The sequence below is a fragment of the Saccopteryx leptura genome, chromosome X (assembly GCF_036850995.1).
Source record: "Saccopteryx leptura isolate mSacLep1 chromosome X, mSacLep1_pri_phased_curated, whole genome shotgun sequence".
Lineage (NCBI taxonomy): Eukaryota > Metazoa > Chordata > Mammalia > Chiroptera > Emballonuridae > Saccopteryx > Saccopteryx leptura.
The window spans coordinates 130,725,213-130,743,076 of NC_089516.1; the positions used below are offsets into that span (position 1 = coordinate 130,725,213).

The following is a 17,864-nucleotide window of genomic DNA, read 5'->3' on the forward strand; positions in this document are numbered from 1 at the left end:
CAAACGTCTTCTGTATATTCCTGCCCTGGCTAGCTCAGGCTTATGCCTGAAATAGGTGTTCAGTAAATACTTGAGGAATGTATGTACAAATGAATGAAAAAAGAGAGTTGGCAGGCAGGCATCTAGAAAGGGAGAGAAAGACATGAGAGTCCTGTCAAACATTTCCTGACTATGCCTCCACAACATCTCTCTATCTCAGGGGTCTCTTTTGGCCATGGATTATGGACAACCCCAGTTCTCTCCTTGCCTTTGCACAGATTACATGTGATACACCCTTCAAGCCTTTTTAAGATATCCAGACAGAAATTTGAGGGTAGATTGAACTCCCCATTTTGGGTTCAGCTGTGGGCATAAAACATTCTAAGGCTGGTCGCAGGAAGGTCCACAAAGGATATCTAGATAAAATCCTAACTGTCATTGTGAAATTCTCTTCTTGTCTTGAGAACAAGTATGGTGACAGATGATGGATCCAACTAGCCCACTTCTATTTTTCATTTCACACATATAAGCAATGTGACAACCAGGTTTTGCCATGAATGATATGCAAAGGAGTGAGGACACCTCTGCACAGAGATGAATCAACACAAGCACTAAATACAGGCATGTTAACCATGGAAAAGACTGAGGATGAGGGCTATGCTTTCTATGGGCAACATTTTAGAACCTTATGTGCCATGGTTTCTCAGTGACTTTCGCAGCTCAACTTCTGCTCTGACATTTGTTTTAAATAAAGTTTTCTTCCATAAAAATACCACTTAAGGACACATATGCAGAATGTGCATTTGGCTTTTCCTGGGTGTTAAATATTTTATTTAATGTGCTTATTTTCAAACTGCATTGTTGGAAAATTAATATATACTTAATTGCCTGTGTGACAACCTCTCACCACAGAAGCAACAGTGATTCAGATCCTGAACCCTTGATTCTTTACCTCTTGCTCCCTATAAGCTCCCAGCCACAATTTAGCACCCAAACTTCTGTTATCCAAAAATTTTGCAAGTGACACAAAAAACAGGCAAAATAACTCCAAAAGAAGAATAAAAACAAGAAGGAATTGGAAAGAAAGTGTGATGATTTCATCTTACATGATTAAAAAAATTAAATATATATCTAAAGAGAACTGGTAAGTCAGTCCTTTCTCTTTTTTATTTTTATTTTACCTTTTTATTGAAGTAATTGGAATGGTATTAATAAAATTATATAGGTTTCAGGTGTACAATTCTATAACACATCATCTTTGTATTATACTATATGTTCTCTACTGCAAGTGTAGTCTCCTTCTATCATCTTTTAATCCCTCATAACTACTTTAACTTCCCCTTTTCCCTCTACAAATCACCATACTATTGTCTGAGTCTATGAGGGTATTTTTTGTTTGTTTGTTTTGTTTTTTGTTTTCTTTTTTCTTTCTTTCTTTTTTGCTTACTCCTTTTCACCTGTCTCACCCAGCCCCACAATCTTCCTTCCCTCTGACAGCTGTCAGTCTGTTCTCTACGGGACTGTTTCTATCTTGCTTGTTAGTTTTGCTCATTAGATTCCACATATGAGTGAAATCATATGGTACTTATCTTTCTCTCACTGGCTTATAGCCAGTCCTTTCTAACACGTGTTACTTCTTGATTGGTTCCACATCCACATCATCTCTGGCTTGAACTGGTTTATAAAATCTGACTCAGCAAGCTTTTGTTTTATCTTTTTGCACACATGCTGAGAGGGAGGGGTGTCTATAAGTTGTCCTTTTATTGTTAAAATAAAAATAATATTGGTGAAAACCAGAGCTGACTTCCAATGTGGGCAATTCTGTCTAGTGGGTCATCAAATGAGCCCTAAGGAGTGTGTGAAGAGGACCCTGAGGTGGGGGTAATTTTGGCCGAATGACAGCTGGCTGACAGCTGGTGAAGAGCAGCTGAAGGAGGGGACTACTTCTATGGAGGATAGAATTTAAAGTTGGACTTCTGTACAGAACTGTTTAAGCTGACCTGACCCTGACTGAATTCTATACCTTGGTATATGTTACCCGCTTATACTTTGCCATCAGATGCATAAGGAGTGGGAGAGTGAACAAGCAGCACAAAGAAGTACCCTTGCCTACTTCCAGAGTCAGAGGATTATAAGGGAGATTTTGGGATCCAAAGGTGGCAAATCCTGTGTGAACTCATTCCCTTAAATATGATATTTTGATGGAACTTAGTGTTGAGAATGCACCATCAACAGGGCTTTCATTTAAAGTTTAAAACACCCCTTCATAACTGTTGGAAAGGAGGTTTGTATACATAGAGAGTATCTAGGATTTGCCCATTTCTGTTCATTTTTTTTCCTGACTGTAAATCCTGTGCTCTGTAAATAATTTCTGGGTCCAAGAAGAACAACAACTCACATTTCCATACCCCACTGACTGCTCTGCCATTGGAGCCCACAGTGACAGGAGGGGAAAAGGCATCTGCAAGGGAGGAGATGACAAATGGATTAAAACATATATATTAATAATAAAGCTCATAATCTAATTTTTAAAAATTCACTATGAGCAAATACACGTGCAGGCTTCATTTGAAAAAAATGTATTGCATTAAATTTTTTTTTACATTTTATTTATTTTTAGAAAGAGACAAGAGAGAAAGAGAGAGTGAGAGAGAGAGAGAGAAAGAGAACGGGAAGGGGAGGAGCAGGAAGCATCAACTCTTCTTTTATGTGCCTTGACTAGGCAAGCCCAGGGTTTTGAACCAGTGACCTCAGCATTCCAGGTTGCCACTTTATCCACTCCACCACCCCAAGTCAGGTTGTACTACATTTCTCTTAAAGCAATTTGGTAATTACAGGACACCTGTGAGTTTGGGAACAAAGTCTCAGCTGTTAAACCTGAGGGGCCATGAAGCAATCCTAGAGCTGGAATATGAAAGGAAGAATGGCAGAAGAAAGAGTGAAGCCCTTGCTCCCAGGCCCCATTTTTCTAGTGGAACCCAAGGTCATCACGCCACTTTGTCCCTTTCTTCCTTTTCTTTCTTCTCGTCTGCACCCTCCTTATTCCCGAGCCTCTCCCACCTCATGTCTAACATTTAATGAGCACTAACAATATGCCCAACATTGCACTTAGGGCTTCACTAGCCTTGCCTCATTTCAACTTCACAAAATTCTGAGGTAGGCACTGTTATCATCCCCATATTACAGAGGAGGAAACCAATACCCAGGAAGTGTAGATGACTTGAGCCTGCGGGTCATACCCTACCTAGCAAGCCAACGGGACTGAGGCTGATTATCTCTCTTTACAGAAGCCAGAAGTTCTCTCACGAAGCTTCCCTCTGTGGATCTTGTTAGGTCACAGTTGCTCCAGGAGGGCTAGCACTTCAATCTCTCAGTACTACCAAATAATTTCATGAAGAGAGGGCCCAGGCGCAGTGCAGAAAGTGTCAAAGGATAAGAGGGCAGCAGCAGCAAGATGCTCCCCGCATTTCCTTTTGCCCATCACTCATTCAAATGCTACTCATGATAGCCTATACCAGGGGTCTCAAACTCACGGCCCCCGGGCCGCATGCGGCCCGCCGAACAATTTTGTGTGGCCCGCAGACTAATCCACGAAGTTCAAAATATTTTGGATAAAATTAAGTAAGCCTAGGGGTCTACTTGTATTTTTCATTTCTCTAGCATCCTAGCTAGATATTAGCTTAGTTAACAGCAGCTGTGATGCGAACTACAGTTTCTGGTCGTTTTGTGACACTGAGTAAACTGCATGTACGATTGTGCTTGTTGTACTGATTTTTTTTTTGTTTTCAACTGCAGTGAGAAAAGTGTTGCATAACAGTTGCCTTTTGTAGACCTAGTGCGGCCCGCCGAATGGCTGTGATCTTGCTCTGTGGCCCATATGCTGAGTTGAGTTTGAGACCCCTGGCCTATACTGTGATTCTGAGTATCAGTCAGGTTATTTAGGAGACCCGCTAGTTTTGGGGGGGGGGTTGTTTGTTTTTTGTTTTTGTAGCAACAGAGAGAGACACAGACAGAGAGATAGGAAGGGAGAGATATGAGAATCATCAACTCATAGTTGTGGTTCTTTAGTTGTTCACTGATTACTTCTCCTACATGCTTTGACTTGGCTGCTCAAGCCAAGTTAGTAACCTCTTGCTCAAGCCACTGATCATCGGGTCATGCCTATGATCTCACACTCAAGCCAGCATCTGTGCCCTCAAGCTGGCGAGTCTGCGCTCAAGACAGATGTGTCCACACTCAAACCAGTGATCTTGGGGCTTGAACTGGGACCACAGTGTCCCATGTTGACACATTATCCACTATGCCACCATTGGTCAGGTGAGACCTGCTAGGTTTTAATGTGGCAAACAGGGTGGCAAGGGATTGGAAATTACAACCAATGTAGTTGCCCTTTCATTATCCTTTCTTAATTTCCAAGGAACAAAAAAGGGGCAAGTTTCAGGCAGAATAAAGCAACTGCCAATGTATTTCCTGTTTTGGTGAACTGGTACAGTATTCCCCCTGCTTAGAAAAAGTAGTTGATCTGAGGAAAGTGCAATTTATACGGCTCTGGTATTTGTATTCTTTTTCAGAGTACTTTGAATAAGTTCATATACAAAAAGTATGCACATAGCAAAGGGTTACAAAGTGCCCTTGAGGAGACTTGCGTTGGTTATGATCTGAGTAGCCATACCCAGCTTTAGCTATTTTGCTAGAAATTTCTCTCATTTGAAAACTCAGTAATATTTCTATCTTGAACACTTTTTTTTTTCCTATACCCTGATTCCCTGTTCTGTGTTTACTGGAATTAGACTGTTTTTGCAGTGAAGGCTACAGTGATTTCAGGAACCTGTGCGTATTTGGTCACTGCCACTTATTGGTGGGGAAAGGACCACTCCTAGAGACAGAGAGCATAGAAATAAAATAAGAGTGGATTGGATGCAGGCCCAGGATGGGTGTGAGTGGAGGGCAGTGCAAGAAAAGGATCTAATTAGAGTATGATCAGTCAGGGCAGAGGAGACCCTGAAGAACCTTAACCCTTTGAGTAGTACAAACATTCATGTACACCTCATGCCTCCTGATCATCCAGAGTATGATAGATTTATTTTTAAAATGTGTAAGGCAACATTAAATAAAAGTCAAATGTATGTTCTTGTTTCCATAAATTGGTTATCAAATGAACAAGATTTAAAGTTAATAAAACTGTAACTGGAACTAATTTCATTTTTTGAAAAAAAGAAACTCACTCCCAGGGGTCAGGGAGCATGAAAAAAAAACACCTCACTACTCAAAGGATTAAAGGATGCAAAAGGCAGAGGGTGAAGGAAAGGAGGAAAAACTTGGGATGAATTCAACCAAGAGCAGAAGCTCTGTTGTCAGATGGCTGTGAAAAGAGATGTGTTTGCTGTGTGTTGGGGATTGAATGTGGAACTCAGTGAGCAAGGATGTTTGCTCCCTAAAGGACAGGGTTGTGTGTCTCAGGGAGCCTATGTGGCCTGGAGCTGAACTATAGTATATTGAGAAGAAAAGGCAAGCTTATGTGTTATAGTCTAGACAGGTTGGACTAGTTTCTGAAATGTCCTGATCTATGACATCTGCACCCTCCAACTTCTCCCACTGAAAGAATCTGTACTTCCTTACTTGCTGGTGGGGAGGACTCCAATGTGAGTAGCAGGGAATGGGAAACTGGGAGAAGCATGAGGAACAGCATTTGGTCCTAAGTTCAAAGCCTAAAGAAAAGTGTCCTCAAATGTTTCATGTTCTTTCAACTTGTATTTTCCCTTGGGGAAAAAAATATAGATAATGAAAAGCATAATTCTTGAAAACTACTGGTCCTGAATTAGCCTGATTGGGCACCAGCACTTAAAGCTAGCATCAACCTCTGGGCTCTACTGGGTGATTTGAAGGGATCCCTGGTGGTTGGAAAGAACCACCCAACCGTGGACACAGGAATGTTGATGTCTACATTTTCATACATAGGACTTGGGATTCTATGACTTTAAGAATGTGCAATGTGCCCTTAAAACTCAAAGGATAGGAAGTCATTGCTTTATTATCATTAGCCCATGTGGTTAAACAGTGTTTTCTACTCCAGAACATCCTCATATCTATTTTTTTTTGACAGAGACAGAGAGTCTGAGAGAGGGACAGATAGGACAGACAGACAGGAAGGGAGAGAGATGAGAAGCATCAAGTCTTCGTTGTGGCACCTTAGTTGTTCATTGATTGCTTTCTCATATGTGCCTTGACCGTAGACCTTCAGCAGACTGAGTGACCCCTTGCTCAAGCCAGCGACCTTGGGCTCAAGCCAGTGACCATGGGCTTCAATCTAGTGACCATGGGGTCCTGTCTATGATCCCACACTTAAGCCAGCAACCCTGTGCTAAAGCTGGTGAGCTCAGGGTTCGAACTTGGGTCCTCCGTGTCCCAATCCAATGCTCTATCCACTGTGCCACCTTCAGTCAGGCAATCATATCTATTTAGTGTTATCCAATGTAGTAAGTGAAATAAGTAATGTTTTCTCTATTTTGTAAGAGAAAATAAATACAAGTTTCTTTTCCTTAATATGATTTTAAGTAACTATGTTTAAAACAACCAGGGTTTTTTTTTTTTTTATCTCCTTTTGTTCATACAACAAACACATACTAAGCACCTTCTTTAGATCAGCACTGTTTGGTGCAGGGAATATACAAGAGTGAGCTAAGTCAGGTTTCCTCTATTTATAGTGTTTACAGTCCCAAATGGGAGACACATTAAATAAATAAACTCATACATCATTATTTAACATTAAATAGTTCATCTCAAAAACATGTAATTACAGTTGTGATAAATGATACCACAGATTCAAGTGTAATGAGAGTGCATGACATAGTGATCTAACCTAGTCTTGGGACATGGCAAGGCTTCTCTGACGCAGAGACTTCTATATCAGTTCTCAGAATCAGACGAGAGCTATAGATGGAGAAGATAATGAGCATATGTTGATGGAATGGCCAATACCAAAGCTACTTAGCTGAAGCGCAGGTCATCACAATCTTCTTCCTCCAACTCCATTGGTTTCATCTTCATCTCTTCCCTGCTCTGTTCCCTATGCTGCTACCAGCCATCACCACTCCCTTCATCTGAGAACAGCTCAGATGAGTGTTTTTCATCTTTGAAAATGAGTCAATAGGAACAGGAGTCTCATAGGATAAAAATTGTCATCTTGGATGTGTGTGGGTGTGCATGCTATAAATGTAGGATAACAATAATATTTAACAAAACATTGCCTTAGAGATTGCCAATTTTCATAAACTGCCACTAAATTGAAACCCCTGGTGTGCTTCTTTTGGCCAATTTGTCTTTTGAATCCTAGGGAACTAAATCTATAATGTTTGCAATTCAGACTGGTGGGGGTGGAGCGATGGAGAGTGAGGGGTGAAGATCTTTATGCAAACAAATTTGCCACTCAGGACAATAGCCTTGAGGTCCTTTTTATCACACCACAATCCATTCCTTTCTATTGTAACACAGTGTTACTATTCAGCTACCAAAGGATATTTTGGTTGTTTTCAGTTTTTGTTATCACGAATAAAACTGCTACAAACATTCATGCATAAGATTTTGTGTGGATATAAGTTTTTGTTTCTCTGGTATAAATGTCCAGGAGTTTGATCGCAAATTTAGCTTTATAAGAAACTTCCAAACTATTTTCCAGAGTAGCTGTAGTATTTTGTATTCCCAACAGCAACGTTTGAAAGATTTGGTTTCTCTAAGTTTTCACCAGCATTTGATATTATCACTTTTTTTTTTATTTCAGTTGTTCTAATAGATGTGTAGTAACATTGTGGTCTACATTTGCATTTCTCTAATGGTTAATGATGGTGAAAATTTTTCATGTACTTACTATCTGTATTTCCTCTTTGGTGAAATGTGTCTTCATGCCCTTTACCCATTTTCTGATAGAATTTTTTTTTTAAACTGTTGAGATTTTAAAAAGTTCTTTATATATTCTAGATATGAGTTATTTGTCAGATGTGTGGTTTGCAAATGTTTTCCCCTACTTGTATTTTTATCTTCTCAATAATGTTTTTCACAGAGCACAATTTTTAAATTTTCATCAGATCTAATTTGTTGGGTTTTTTCCCCTTTTCTCTATTGTGCTTTTGGTATCAAGTATAAGCACTCTTTGCTTAGCCTTATGCCCCAAAGATTTTCTCCTATGTTTATTTCTTAAAGTTATATAGTTGTACACTTAACTCCATGATCCATTTTGAGTTAAGTTTTGCGTAAGTTATAAGCAGAGACAGATTAAGGTTGGCTGAGGCCCCAGGCACAGAAGAAAATATTGGGCCCCTTAATAAAAAGAGAGACAGAGAAAATAAAAATACATGTTAACCATATTTTTAAATAAATAAATATAGTATTACTATTAATGTTAAAATTGCACATATGAGATCAAACTTGTTGTCATTAGAAAAAAGTGAAAAGTTGGAGTTTTGTGGGGTCCTTCAGAAGTCGGGGCCCAGGGCATACACCCCATGTGCCCACCGTTAAATCTGCCTCTGGTTATAACACTTGAGAAATGGTTTGTGATGGTTAATTTTATGTGTCAACTTGGCCTGGGCTATGACACCCAGATATTTGGTGAACACATCTGAGTGTTGCTGTGAAGATATTTTTTAAAGATTAACATTTAACTCAATAGACATTGAGTAATGTAGATGTCCCTCCATAATATAGGTGGGGTTTATCTAATCAGTTGAAGGCCTTAAGAAGAAGACTGACTTCCCCCAAGGACGAGGGAATTCTCCAGCAGACTGCCTTCGGTTTTGAACAGTAATATCAGCTCTTCCTTGGATCTCCTGACTGCTAGACTGACCTACAGATTTGGATTTGCCAGCCTTCACAATTGTATGAGCCAATTTCCTTAAATAAATCTCTGTCCCAACACACACATATATACATATTTAAAGAACTAATGCAATTCAGTGAAGGAAAGGGAGATAGTCTTTTCAATGTATGAATAAGTGACGTTGGAGAAATTGGATATTGGATATATATGTATATCCTCTATACATTCTCTCTCTCTCTCTCTCTCTCTCTCTCTCTCTCTCTCGCTAAACACAATTGGTTCTGTTTCTCTGGAGAATCCTGACTGCTACAAGGTTCTTTATATTTGTCTACGAATGTCCAATATTTTCAGCACCATTAAAAAAACAACAGCACTATGTTTTGCCTGACAAGGCGGTGGTGCAGTGAATAGTGCATTGGACTGGGGCATGGAGGACCCAGGTTTGAAACCCTGAGGTCGATGGTTTGAGTGTGGGTTCACCAGCTTGAGCGCAGGGTTGCTGGCTTGAGCATGGGATCATAGACATGACCCCATGGTTGCTGGCTTGAGCTCAAAGGTCGCTGGCTTGAAGCCCATGGTCGCTGGCTTGAGCTCAAGGTCACTGCTTGAGCAAGGGGTCACTTGCTCTGCTGTAGCCCCCAGGTCAAGGCACATATGAGAAAGCAATCAATGAACAACTAAGGAGCCGCAATGAAGAATTGATGCTTCTCATCTTTCTTCCTTCCTGTTTGTCCCTGTCTGTCCCTCTTTCTGACTTTTTTTTAGTGTCTGTCAAAAAAAAAAAGAAAAGAAACACACACACACACACACACACACACACACAAGCTAACCAAAAAGTCACTATCTTTCCTTTGCTAAACTGGATTTATACCTTAAAAAATCATTTGGGCATATATATGTGTATCTATTCTGTTCTATTGGTTTCTGTATCTATCCTGCCAAGGCCACACTGTATTGATTATTGTAGATATATTATAGGGCCAAGAGATTCTTCTCATTTTATTCTTTTGTTTTCAAAAATATTTTAGCTATTCTAGTTAAAGTTTATTTTTTTGGTATAAAGTTTAGATAAAATTCTACAAAATTTCTTGCTGGGATTTTGATTAGGAGTTGTGTTAAACCTGTATATCAGTTTGAGGAGAACTGTCATCTTTACTATGTAGAGTCTTCAAATTCATAAACATGTTATGCCTTTTCATTTATTTAGATCTTATTTCCTTGATTAGCATTTTCTATATAGTTTTTATCATACAAGTATTTTTTTTTTTGCTTGTTTGTTTTTTGTTTTTTTAAGTGAGAGGAAGGGAAGTAGGGAGACAGACTCCCGCATGTGCCCCAACTGGAATTAACTCTGCAACCCCTATCTGGGTCTGATGTTTAAATCAACTGAGCTATCCTCAGGGCCCAGGGCCAATGCTCAAACCAGTCAAGTCATTGGCTGCGAGAGGGGAAAACAGAGAGAAGGGAGAGAGGGAGGGGAAGAGAAGCAGATGGTTGCCATTCACGTGTGCCCTGACTGGGGATTGAAACCTGGACTTCTGCCCCGGTACATCTGAATGCTGGGCTGACACTATCCACTGAGCAGCTGGTCAGAGATCAGCATACAAGTATTGTGCATATTTTGTTAGATATACATCTAAGTCCTTTTCTCAGCAATTATAAATGGTATTATATTTTTTATTTCAGTGTCCATGTATTCATTGTTAATGTATAGAAATATAACTGATTTTTGTATGTATCTTTATATCTTATGACCTTGTTGAACTCACTTATGAGTTCTAAGAATTTAAAAACAGGCCAGACCTGTGGTGGTACAATGAATAAAGCATAGACCTGGAATGCTGAGGTTGCAGGTTTGAAACCCTAGGCTTGCCTGGTCAAGGCACATATTGGAGTTGATGCTTCCTGTTCCTCCCTCCTTCTCTCTCTCTCTCTCTCTCTCTCTCTCTCTCCCTCTCTCTTCTCTCTAAGATGAATAAATAAAGTCTTAAAAAAGAATTTAAAAACAGATTCCTTGGGACTATTTTTTTAGGTCATGTCATCTGCTAATAGGAAACATTTCATTTTTTCCCTTTCTTATCAGTATGCCTTTATTTTCTTTTCTGGGCTTATTGTACTGGCTAAGATTTCCAGCACTATGTTGAATAAGACTGGTAAAAGTAGATATCCTTGCCTTCTATCCCTAACCATAGGGTGAAAGCATCTACTTTTTACCAATAAATAATAATGCTAGCTATAAATTTCTTGTAGATACCTTTTACAGGAAGTTCCCCTCTATTATTTGTTTGCTGAAATATTTTTTATCATGAATGGATGTTAGATTTTTTCAAATGACTTTTACACATCACTTGATATGCTTGTGTGATTTTTCTTCTTTACCTTGTTAATATGGTGTTTTACAATGGTGGGTATTTAAATACTGAACTAGATTTGCATACATGGAATAAATTGAATTTAGTCATGATTCCTTTATGTTGCTAAATTCTATTTGCTAATATTTTCTTAAAGATTTTTCATCTCTATATTCATGAGGAATGGTGGTATAGTTTTCTTGTACTGTCTTTGGTTTTGATATCAGGGTTATACTAACTTTATAAAATGAACGGGGAAATATTCCCACTACTTCCATTTTCAGGAAAAGACTATGCAGGATCGGTGTTTCTTTTCTTGAACTATTTGCTTAAAGAATTCTCCAGTGAAACCATCTGGAGAATTTCTTTTTGGGGATTTTAAAATTATGGATTTAATTTCTTTAATAGTTATATTGTCTATATTTATATAGGGTGAGTTGTGGTAGTTTGTGTTTTTCAAGGAATTGGTCCATTTCATCTAAGTTGTTAAATTTATGTGTGTAAAGTTTTTCATAGCATTCCCTTATTATACTTTTGATGTCCATAGGGCCTGTAGTGATGTCACTTGCTTTGTTCTTGATATTGGTCATTTCTTTCTTCTCTCTTTTTTTCTTTGTCTTTCTAGAGATTTGTCAATTCTATTGATCTTTACAAAGTAACAGCTTTTTGTTTCACTGATTTTCTTTATTGTTTTTCTCTTTTCAATTTCATTGATTTCTGCTCTTTATGATTTCCTTCTTCCTGATTGCTTTGTGTTTATTTTGTTCTTCTTTTTCTAGATTATTGAAGTGGGAGGTTAGATGAATGATTTGAGAACTTTTTTCTTTTTAATGTATGTATTTAGTGCTATAAATTTTTCTTTCAGCATGGCTTTAGTTGTGTTCCACAAATTTTGAAATGTACTTTTATTTTTAACTCAGTTCAATGTATATTTTTTATTTCTCTTGAAACTTCCCCTTTGACCTACAGATTATTTAGAAGTGTGTTGTTAAGTTTCCAAGTGTTTGGAAAATTTTCTGTTATTTTTCTGTTATTGACATTTAATTTGTCTTCATCACGGTTAGAAACATACTGTGTATGGTTTTTCTTTTTTCTCTCTTTTTCAAGTTAGAGGAAAGGAGATAATGAGACAGACTCCCTCATGTGCCTCGACCAAGATCCACCTGGCAACCCCATCTGGGGCTGATGCTCAAATCAACCTAGCTATTTTTAGTGCCTGAGGCTGATGTGTTGGGACCAACTAAATTATTATCAGCACTCTGGGCCAATGTTCAAACCAACTGAGCCATTGGCTGTGGAAGGGGAAGATGGAGAGAAGGAAGGAAGGGAGAGAGAGAGAAGCAGTTGGTTACTTCTCTTGTATGCCTTGACTGGGAATTGAACCAAGGACATCTATACATGGGGCCAACACTCTATCTACTGAGCCACTGGCCAGGGCCCATACTGTGTATGGTTTTAATTCTTCTAAGTTTGTTGAGGTTTGTTTTATGGTTCAGGATATAGTCTATCTTGGCATATGTCCCATGGGTACTTGAAAAGAATGTGTATTCTGCTGGTGTTGAGTAGAGAGTTCTATAAATGCTGACTAGATCCTTTTGCTTGATGGTAATGTTGAGTTCTTCTGTATCTTTGTTGATTTTCTGTCCAGTTGTTTTATCAATTGTTGAGAGGAGGGTGTTCAAATCTCCAACTTCAATTGTGTATTTGTTTATCTCTCTATTCAGTTCTATTAGTTTTTGCTTTATATATTTTGCTTCAAAAACAGTTCATTTGTTTGGCCCACACACATTTGAGGTTGTTATGTTTTCTTGGTGGATTGACCCTTTTATCATTATGTTATTATATAGTATAATGTTCTTGTTTGTTTCTGGTAGGTTTTTTTTTTTCTGTTCTGAAGTTTATCTAATATTAATATAAACACTCATGTTTTCTCTGTGTTAATGTTTGCATGATATATCTCTTTCAAACCTTTCATTTCCAATCTCCCCATATCATTGTATTTGGAGTGAGTTTCTTGTAGAGTGCATATAATCAGGTCATGTTTTTTTTTATCCACTCCACCAGTCTCCATTTTCTAACTGGTGTATTTAGACCATTTACATTTAATGTGATTATTGATATATTAAGGTCCAAGTCTGCCATTTTATTTTTTGTTTTCTGTTTTTTATTTGTTTTCTTTTTTCTGCCTTCCTGCTGGTTACTTGAATATTTTTTGGAATACCATTTTGATTTATCTGTCATGGTTTTGAGTGTATATCTTTGTATACATTTTTAGTGGTTCCTCTAAGGTATTATACTGTTTTTACATAACTATCACAGTCTAATGGTGGTGTTATTTTACCAGTTTAGGTGAAATATGGAAACCTTACCTTTGTTTATGTCCCTTTACCCTCCTCAGTTTATAATACAATTGCCTTAAATGTTTCCTTTATATACATTTAGAGCCATATCAAACAGTGTTATAATTTTTGCATCAAGCATAAAACATAATTTTGAAGACTCAAGAGAGGAAAGAACCTCTATTGGAGTTATTTAAGTTTTTGTTTATTGTGTTCTTTCTTCATAATATTCTAAGACTTCTTCTTTTATTTCTTTCTGTTTAGAGAACTTCATTCAGCTATTTTTTTTAAGGTAGGTGTGATGGTGAAATATTCTCTTAGTTTTTCTTGTGTGAGAATGCTTTGATATTTCCCTTTCATTCCTGAAGTATATTTTTGCAGGATATAAGATTTTGGGTTGGCAGTTCTTTTCTTTAAGCACTTGAAAAATATGCAAACTCCTTATTTAAAACATTGTTTCCTTGTTAATAATATCTTTTCTCCTCTGTTTGCTTTCAAGATTTTTTTCTTTGTCTTTAGTTTTCAGAATTTTGATTGTGATGTGTCTTATTGTGAATTTATTTGGGTCTACCCTGTTTAAGGTTCTCTCAGCTTTTTGAATACACAGGTTTATATCTTTTCCCAAATTTGGACATTTTCAGCCATTATATTTTCAAAAAATTTTCAGCCCCATTCTTTTTCTTCTCTTCCTAGGACTCCAATGATATGACTGTTGCATCTTTTGTTATAGTCTCACAGGTCCCTGAAGCTCTTTTCATTTTGTTTTTCAGTCTATTTTTTTCTCTGTGTAATTTCTATTGTTATATCTTCAAGTTCATTAATCCTTCTATTAGTCCCCTCCATTCTTCTGTTGAGCTCATGCACTGAGTTTTTCAGTTCCAAATTACCATTTGGTTATTCTTTATATCTTTTTACTTGTTTGCTGAGCATTCCTATTCTTTTATTTATTTAAAGCATGTTTCTAATTGCTCATTGAAGCATTTTTGTTATAGCTGCATCAAAATTTTTGTCAGATAATTCTAACATCTCTGTTATCTTGGTTTTGGCATGTATTGATTGTCTTTTTTTCTTAAATTTAGTTTGAGATCTTCCTGGTTCATGGTATGAAAAATGATTTTCAGTTGAATACTGTTCATTTTGGGCATCATGTAATGGGATTCTTGCTTCTATTTAAACCTTCTTTTTTCTGACACTGTTTCAGCAGGGGAAAGGGGGTGTTGCATTGTTATTGCCAGATTGGCTTAGAAAGTAAGGCTTCCCACTTGGCTTTGGCTAGCATGGGTCAGATTTGGGGGGGATCACAGTTTTGGCTGTGGTATTTGGCTATAGTAAGCAATGCTTGTCTAAAAGTTTTCTGTCTTGCTAGGCCAGGGGTTGGGAACCTATGACTCGCGGGCCAGATGTGACTCTTTTGATGGCTGCATCTGGCTCGCAGACAAATCTTTAATAAAAAATTTAATAACGTTAAAAATATAAAACATTCTCATGTATTACAATCCATTTATTTCCTACTGCTCATGTTCATGGTTGCAGGTGGCTGGAGCCAATCACAGCTGTCCTCTGGGACAACACCAAATTTTTATTGGATAATGCATAATGTACACGGGTCATTGTATGGCTCTCAAAGAATTACACTTTAAAATATGTGGTGTTCATGGCTCTCTCAGCCAAAAAGGTTCCCGACCCCTGTGCTAGGCTATCTCTTTCCCAGTTCTTTAGCTAGAGAGAGCAGGCTTTTTTTTTTGTCTGCTCCCATTGGTGTTTTCTGAATTACTGGCTTCTCTAGCAGCCAGTATGGAATATATGAGACAAAAAGAAAACCCAGAGAACTTATTACAGTATCATTCTTTGGGTCCTGAGGTCTTTAGCCAGTCTGCCTTCTTCTCTCGAACTTTCTTGGTCTTCTTATATTTGCTTTATATATAATGTCCACATTTTTATCTGTACTTACTGAGAGGAACAGGCAAAAGTACATCTACTCCATCTTTTAGGAGATAGAAGTCTTTAGTTGACTTATGGGATCTCACATCTCCTATTAGTTACATCTCATCAATGATCTTTTAAAGTATGATGTTAAAAAGTCATGTTTTAATATGCTGTCTTCACTGAGTGAGTGGATCATAGCCATGTAGCCTGTAAGATGTTTAAGCAAAACCATAGGTTAAGGCAATCCCAGAGTTCTTCAGCTGTTGAGCTGGTGACAGATTCCTGAAATCTATTCTGCTCTTGAACAAATAAGTCTTCAATATGTGCCCATAACTCAACAAGTATTTAATAGGCTACGGAGAAAGCCATAGCCTCAACTCTTAGGGTATTTAATGTCTAGCAGGGAAGACGAAAGACTTGTCCATCTCAGGGTTGGCATATAATATACACTTAATACAACAGTGGTGCATTAATGAATGCTACTGAACAAATAAATGCTAATTGCTCCTGAATGACTGGTGCTAAAGTAAATTATGTGATGTAGATTAGAATTGCTGTATGAAGCCAGAAAAGGGGCAGAAGTGTGGGCTAGAGTAGTCAGGAAAGAATTTCTTTTTCTTTTAACAAGAAATTAATTTAAATTTATAGAGTTTACATAGATTCTAGTGTCCCCCCAAATACAGCCTCCCCTCCACTGTGTTCCCTAGTACATCCCCCTGTCCCCCTCCCCATAATGCCCTCCCACCATCCCTGCAGGATTTGCTTTTCTGCTCTCATCCCATCCTAACATGCCCTTTCCCTCTGTCCACTTTCCCTCTGGATTCTTTGATCCCACCTCTGTCTGTATTCCGCTCCTCAGTTCATATTGTTCATCGGATGCCTCAAATGAGTGAGGTCATATGATATTTTTCTTTCTCTACCTGGCTTATTTCACTTAACATAATAGTTTCCAGGTCCATCCATGTTGTCGCAAAAAGTAATATTTTCTTCTGTTTCATGTCCCCATAGTATTCCATTATGTATATGTACCACTGCTTTTTAATCCACTCGCCCACTGACAGACACTTGGGCTGTTTCCAGATCATGGCTATTGTAGACAATGCTGCCATAAACATGGGGTTTTATTTCTCCTTTTGAATCATTGATGTGTTGTTCTTGGGATATATTCCTAAAAGTGGGATGGCTGGGTGAAAAGGCAGTTCCATTTTTAATTTCTTGAGGAATCTCCATACTGTTTTCCACAGTGGCTGCACCAGTCTGCATTCCCACCAGCAGCGCAGGAGGGTTCCCTTTTCTCCACATCCCCGCCAGCACTTATTCTGTGTTGTTTTGTTAATGAGGGCCATTCTGACTGGAGTGAGGTTATATCTCATTGTGGTTTTAATTTGCATTTCTCTAATGATTAGTGATGTTGAGCATTTTTTCATATGCCTATTGGCCATCAGTATGTCCTCTTTGGAGAAGTGTCTATTCATTTCTTTTGCCCATTTTTTGATTGGATTGTTTATCTTCCTGGTGTTGAGTTTTACAAGCTCTTTATAAATTTTGGTTATTAACCCCTTATCAGACGTATTGTCGAGTATGTTCACCCATCCTGTGGTTTGCCTTTTTATTTTGTTCATATTGTCGTTAGGTGTGCAAAAGCTTTTTAGTTTGATACAGTCCCATTTGTTTATCTTGTCTTTTATTTCCCTGGCCCGTAGAGATAAATCAGCAAATATTTGCTGCGAGTGATGTCAGAAAGCTTATTGCCTACATTTTTTTCTAGGATGCTTATGGTTTCATGACTTACATTTAAGTCTTTTATCCATTTTGAGTTTATTTTTGTGAATGGTGTAAGTTGGTGGTCTAGTTTTATTTTTATGCAGGTGGCTGTCCAATTTTCCCAACACCATTTGTTAAAGAGACTGTCTTTACTCCATTGTATGCTATTACCACCCTTGTCAAATATAAATTTTCCATAAAGATGTGGGTTTATTTCTGGGTTCTCTCTTCTTTTCCATTGATTGATATGCCTGTTCTTATGCCACTACCAAGCTGTTTTCAATACAATGGCCTTGTAGTATAACTTGATATCCGGAAATGTGATACCAACCACTTTATTCTTTTTCAAGATTGCTTAGGCTATTCGTGTTCTTTTTTGGTTTCATATAAATTTTTGGAATATTTGTTCTATATCTTCACAGAATGTCATTGATATTTTAATAGGAATTGCCTTGAATTTATAAATTGCTTTGGGTATTATGGACATTTTAATGATGTTTATTCTTCCTAACCATGAACATGGTATATGCTTCCACTTGTTTGTATCTTCCTTGATTTCTTTCATCAATTTTTAAAAATTTTCCAAGTATAAGTCTTTACCCTCCTTGGTTAAATTTACTCCTTGGTACTCTATTTTTTTTTTTTTTGTTGTTGTTGTTACAATAGTGAAGGGGATTGTTTTTTTAATTTCTC

General features: G+C 37.8%; 1 protein-coding gene across 1 annotated transcript in view; it reads left to right on the forward strand.

Annotated features, from left to right (window-relative positions):
- Positions 1-8,709, forward strand: part of HPRT1 (hypoxanthine phosphoribosyltransferase 1) — a 141,056-nt gene extending 132,347 nt beyond the window's left edge. Inside the window, exon 9 of the mRNA XM_066357111.1 lies at positions 8,680-8,709. Within this exon, the coding sequence (XP_066213208.1) occupies positions 8,680-8,694 (15 nt within the window). The 3' untranslated portion in view covers positions 8,695-8,709. The remainder of the gene's footprint in view (positions 1-8,679) is intronic.
- The last annotated feature ends 9,155 nt before the right edge of the window (positions 8,710-17,864 follow it).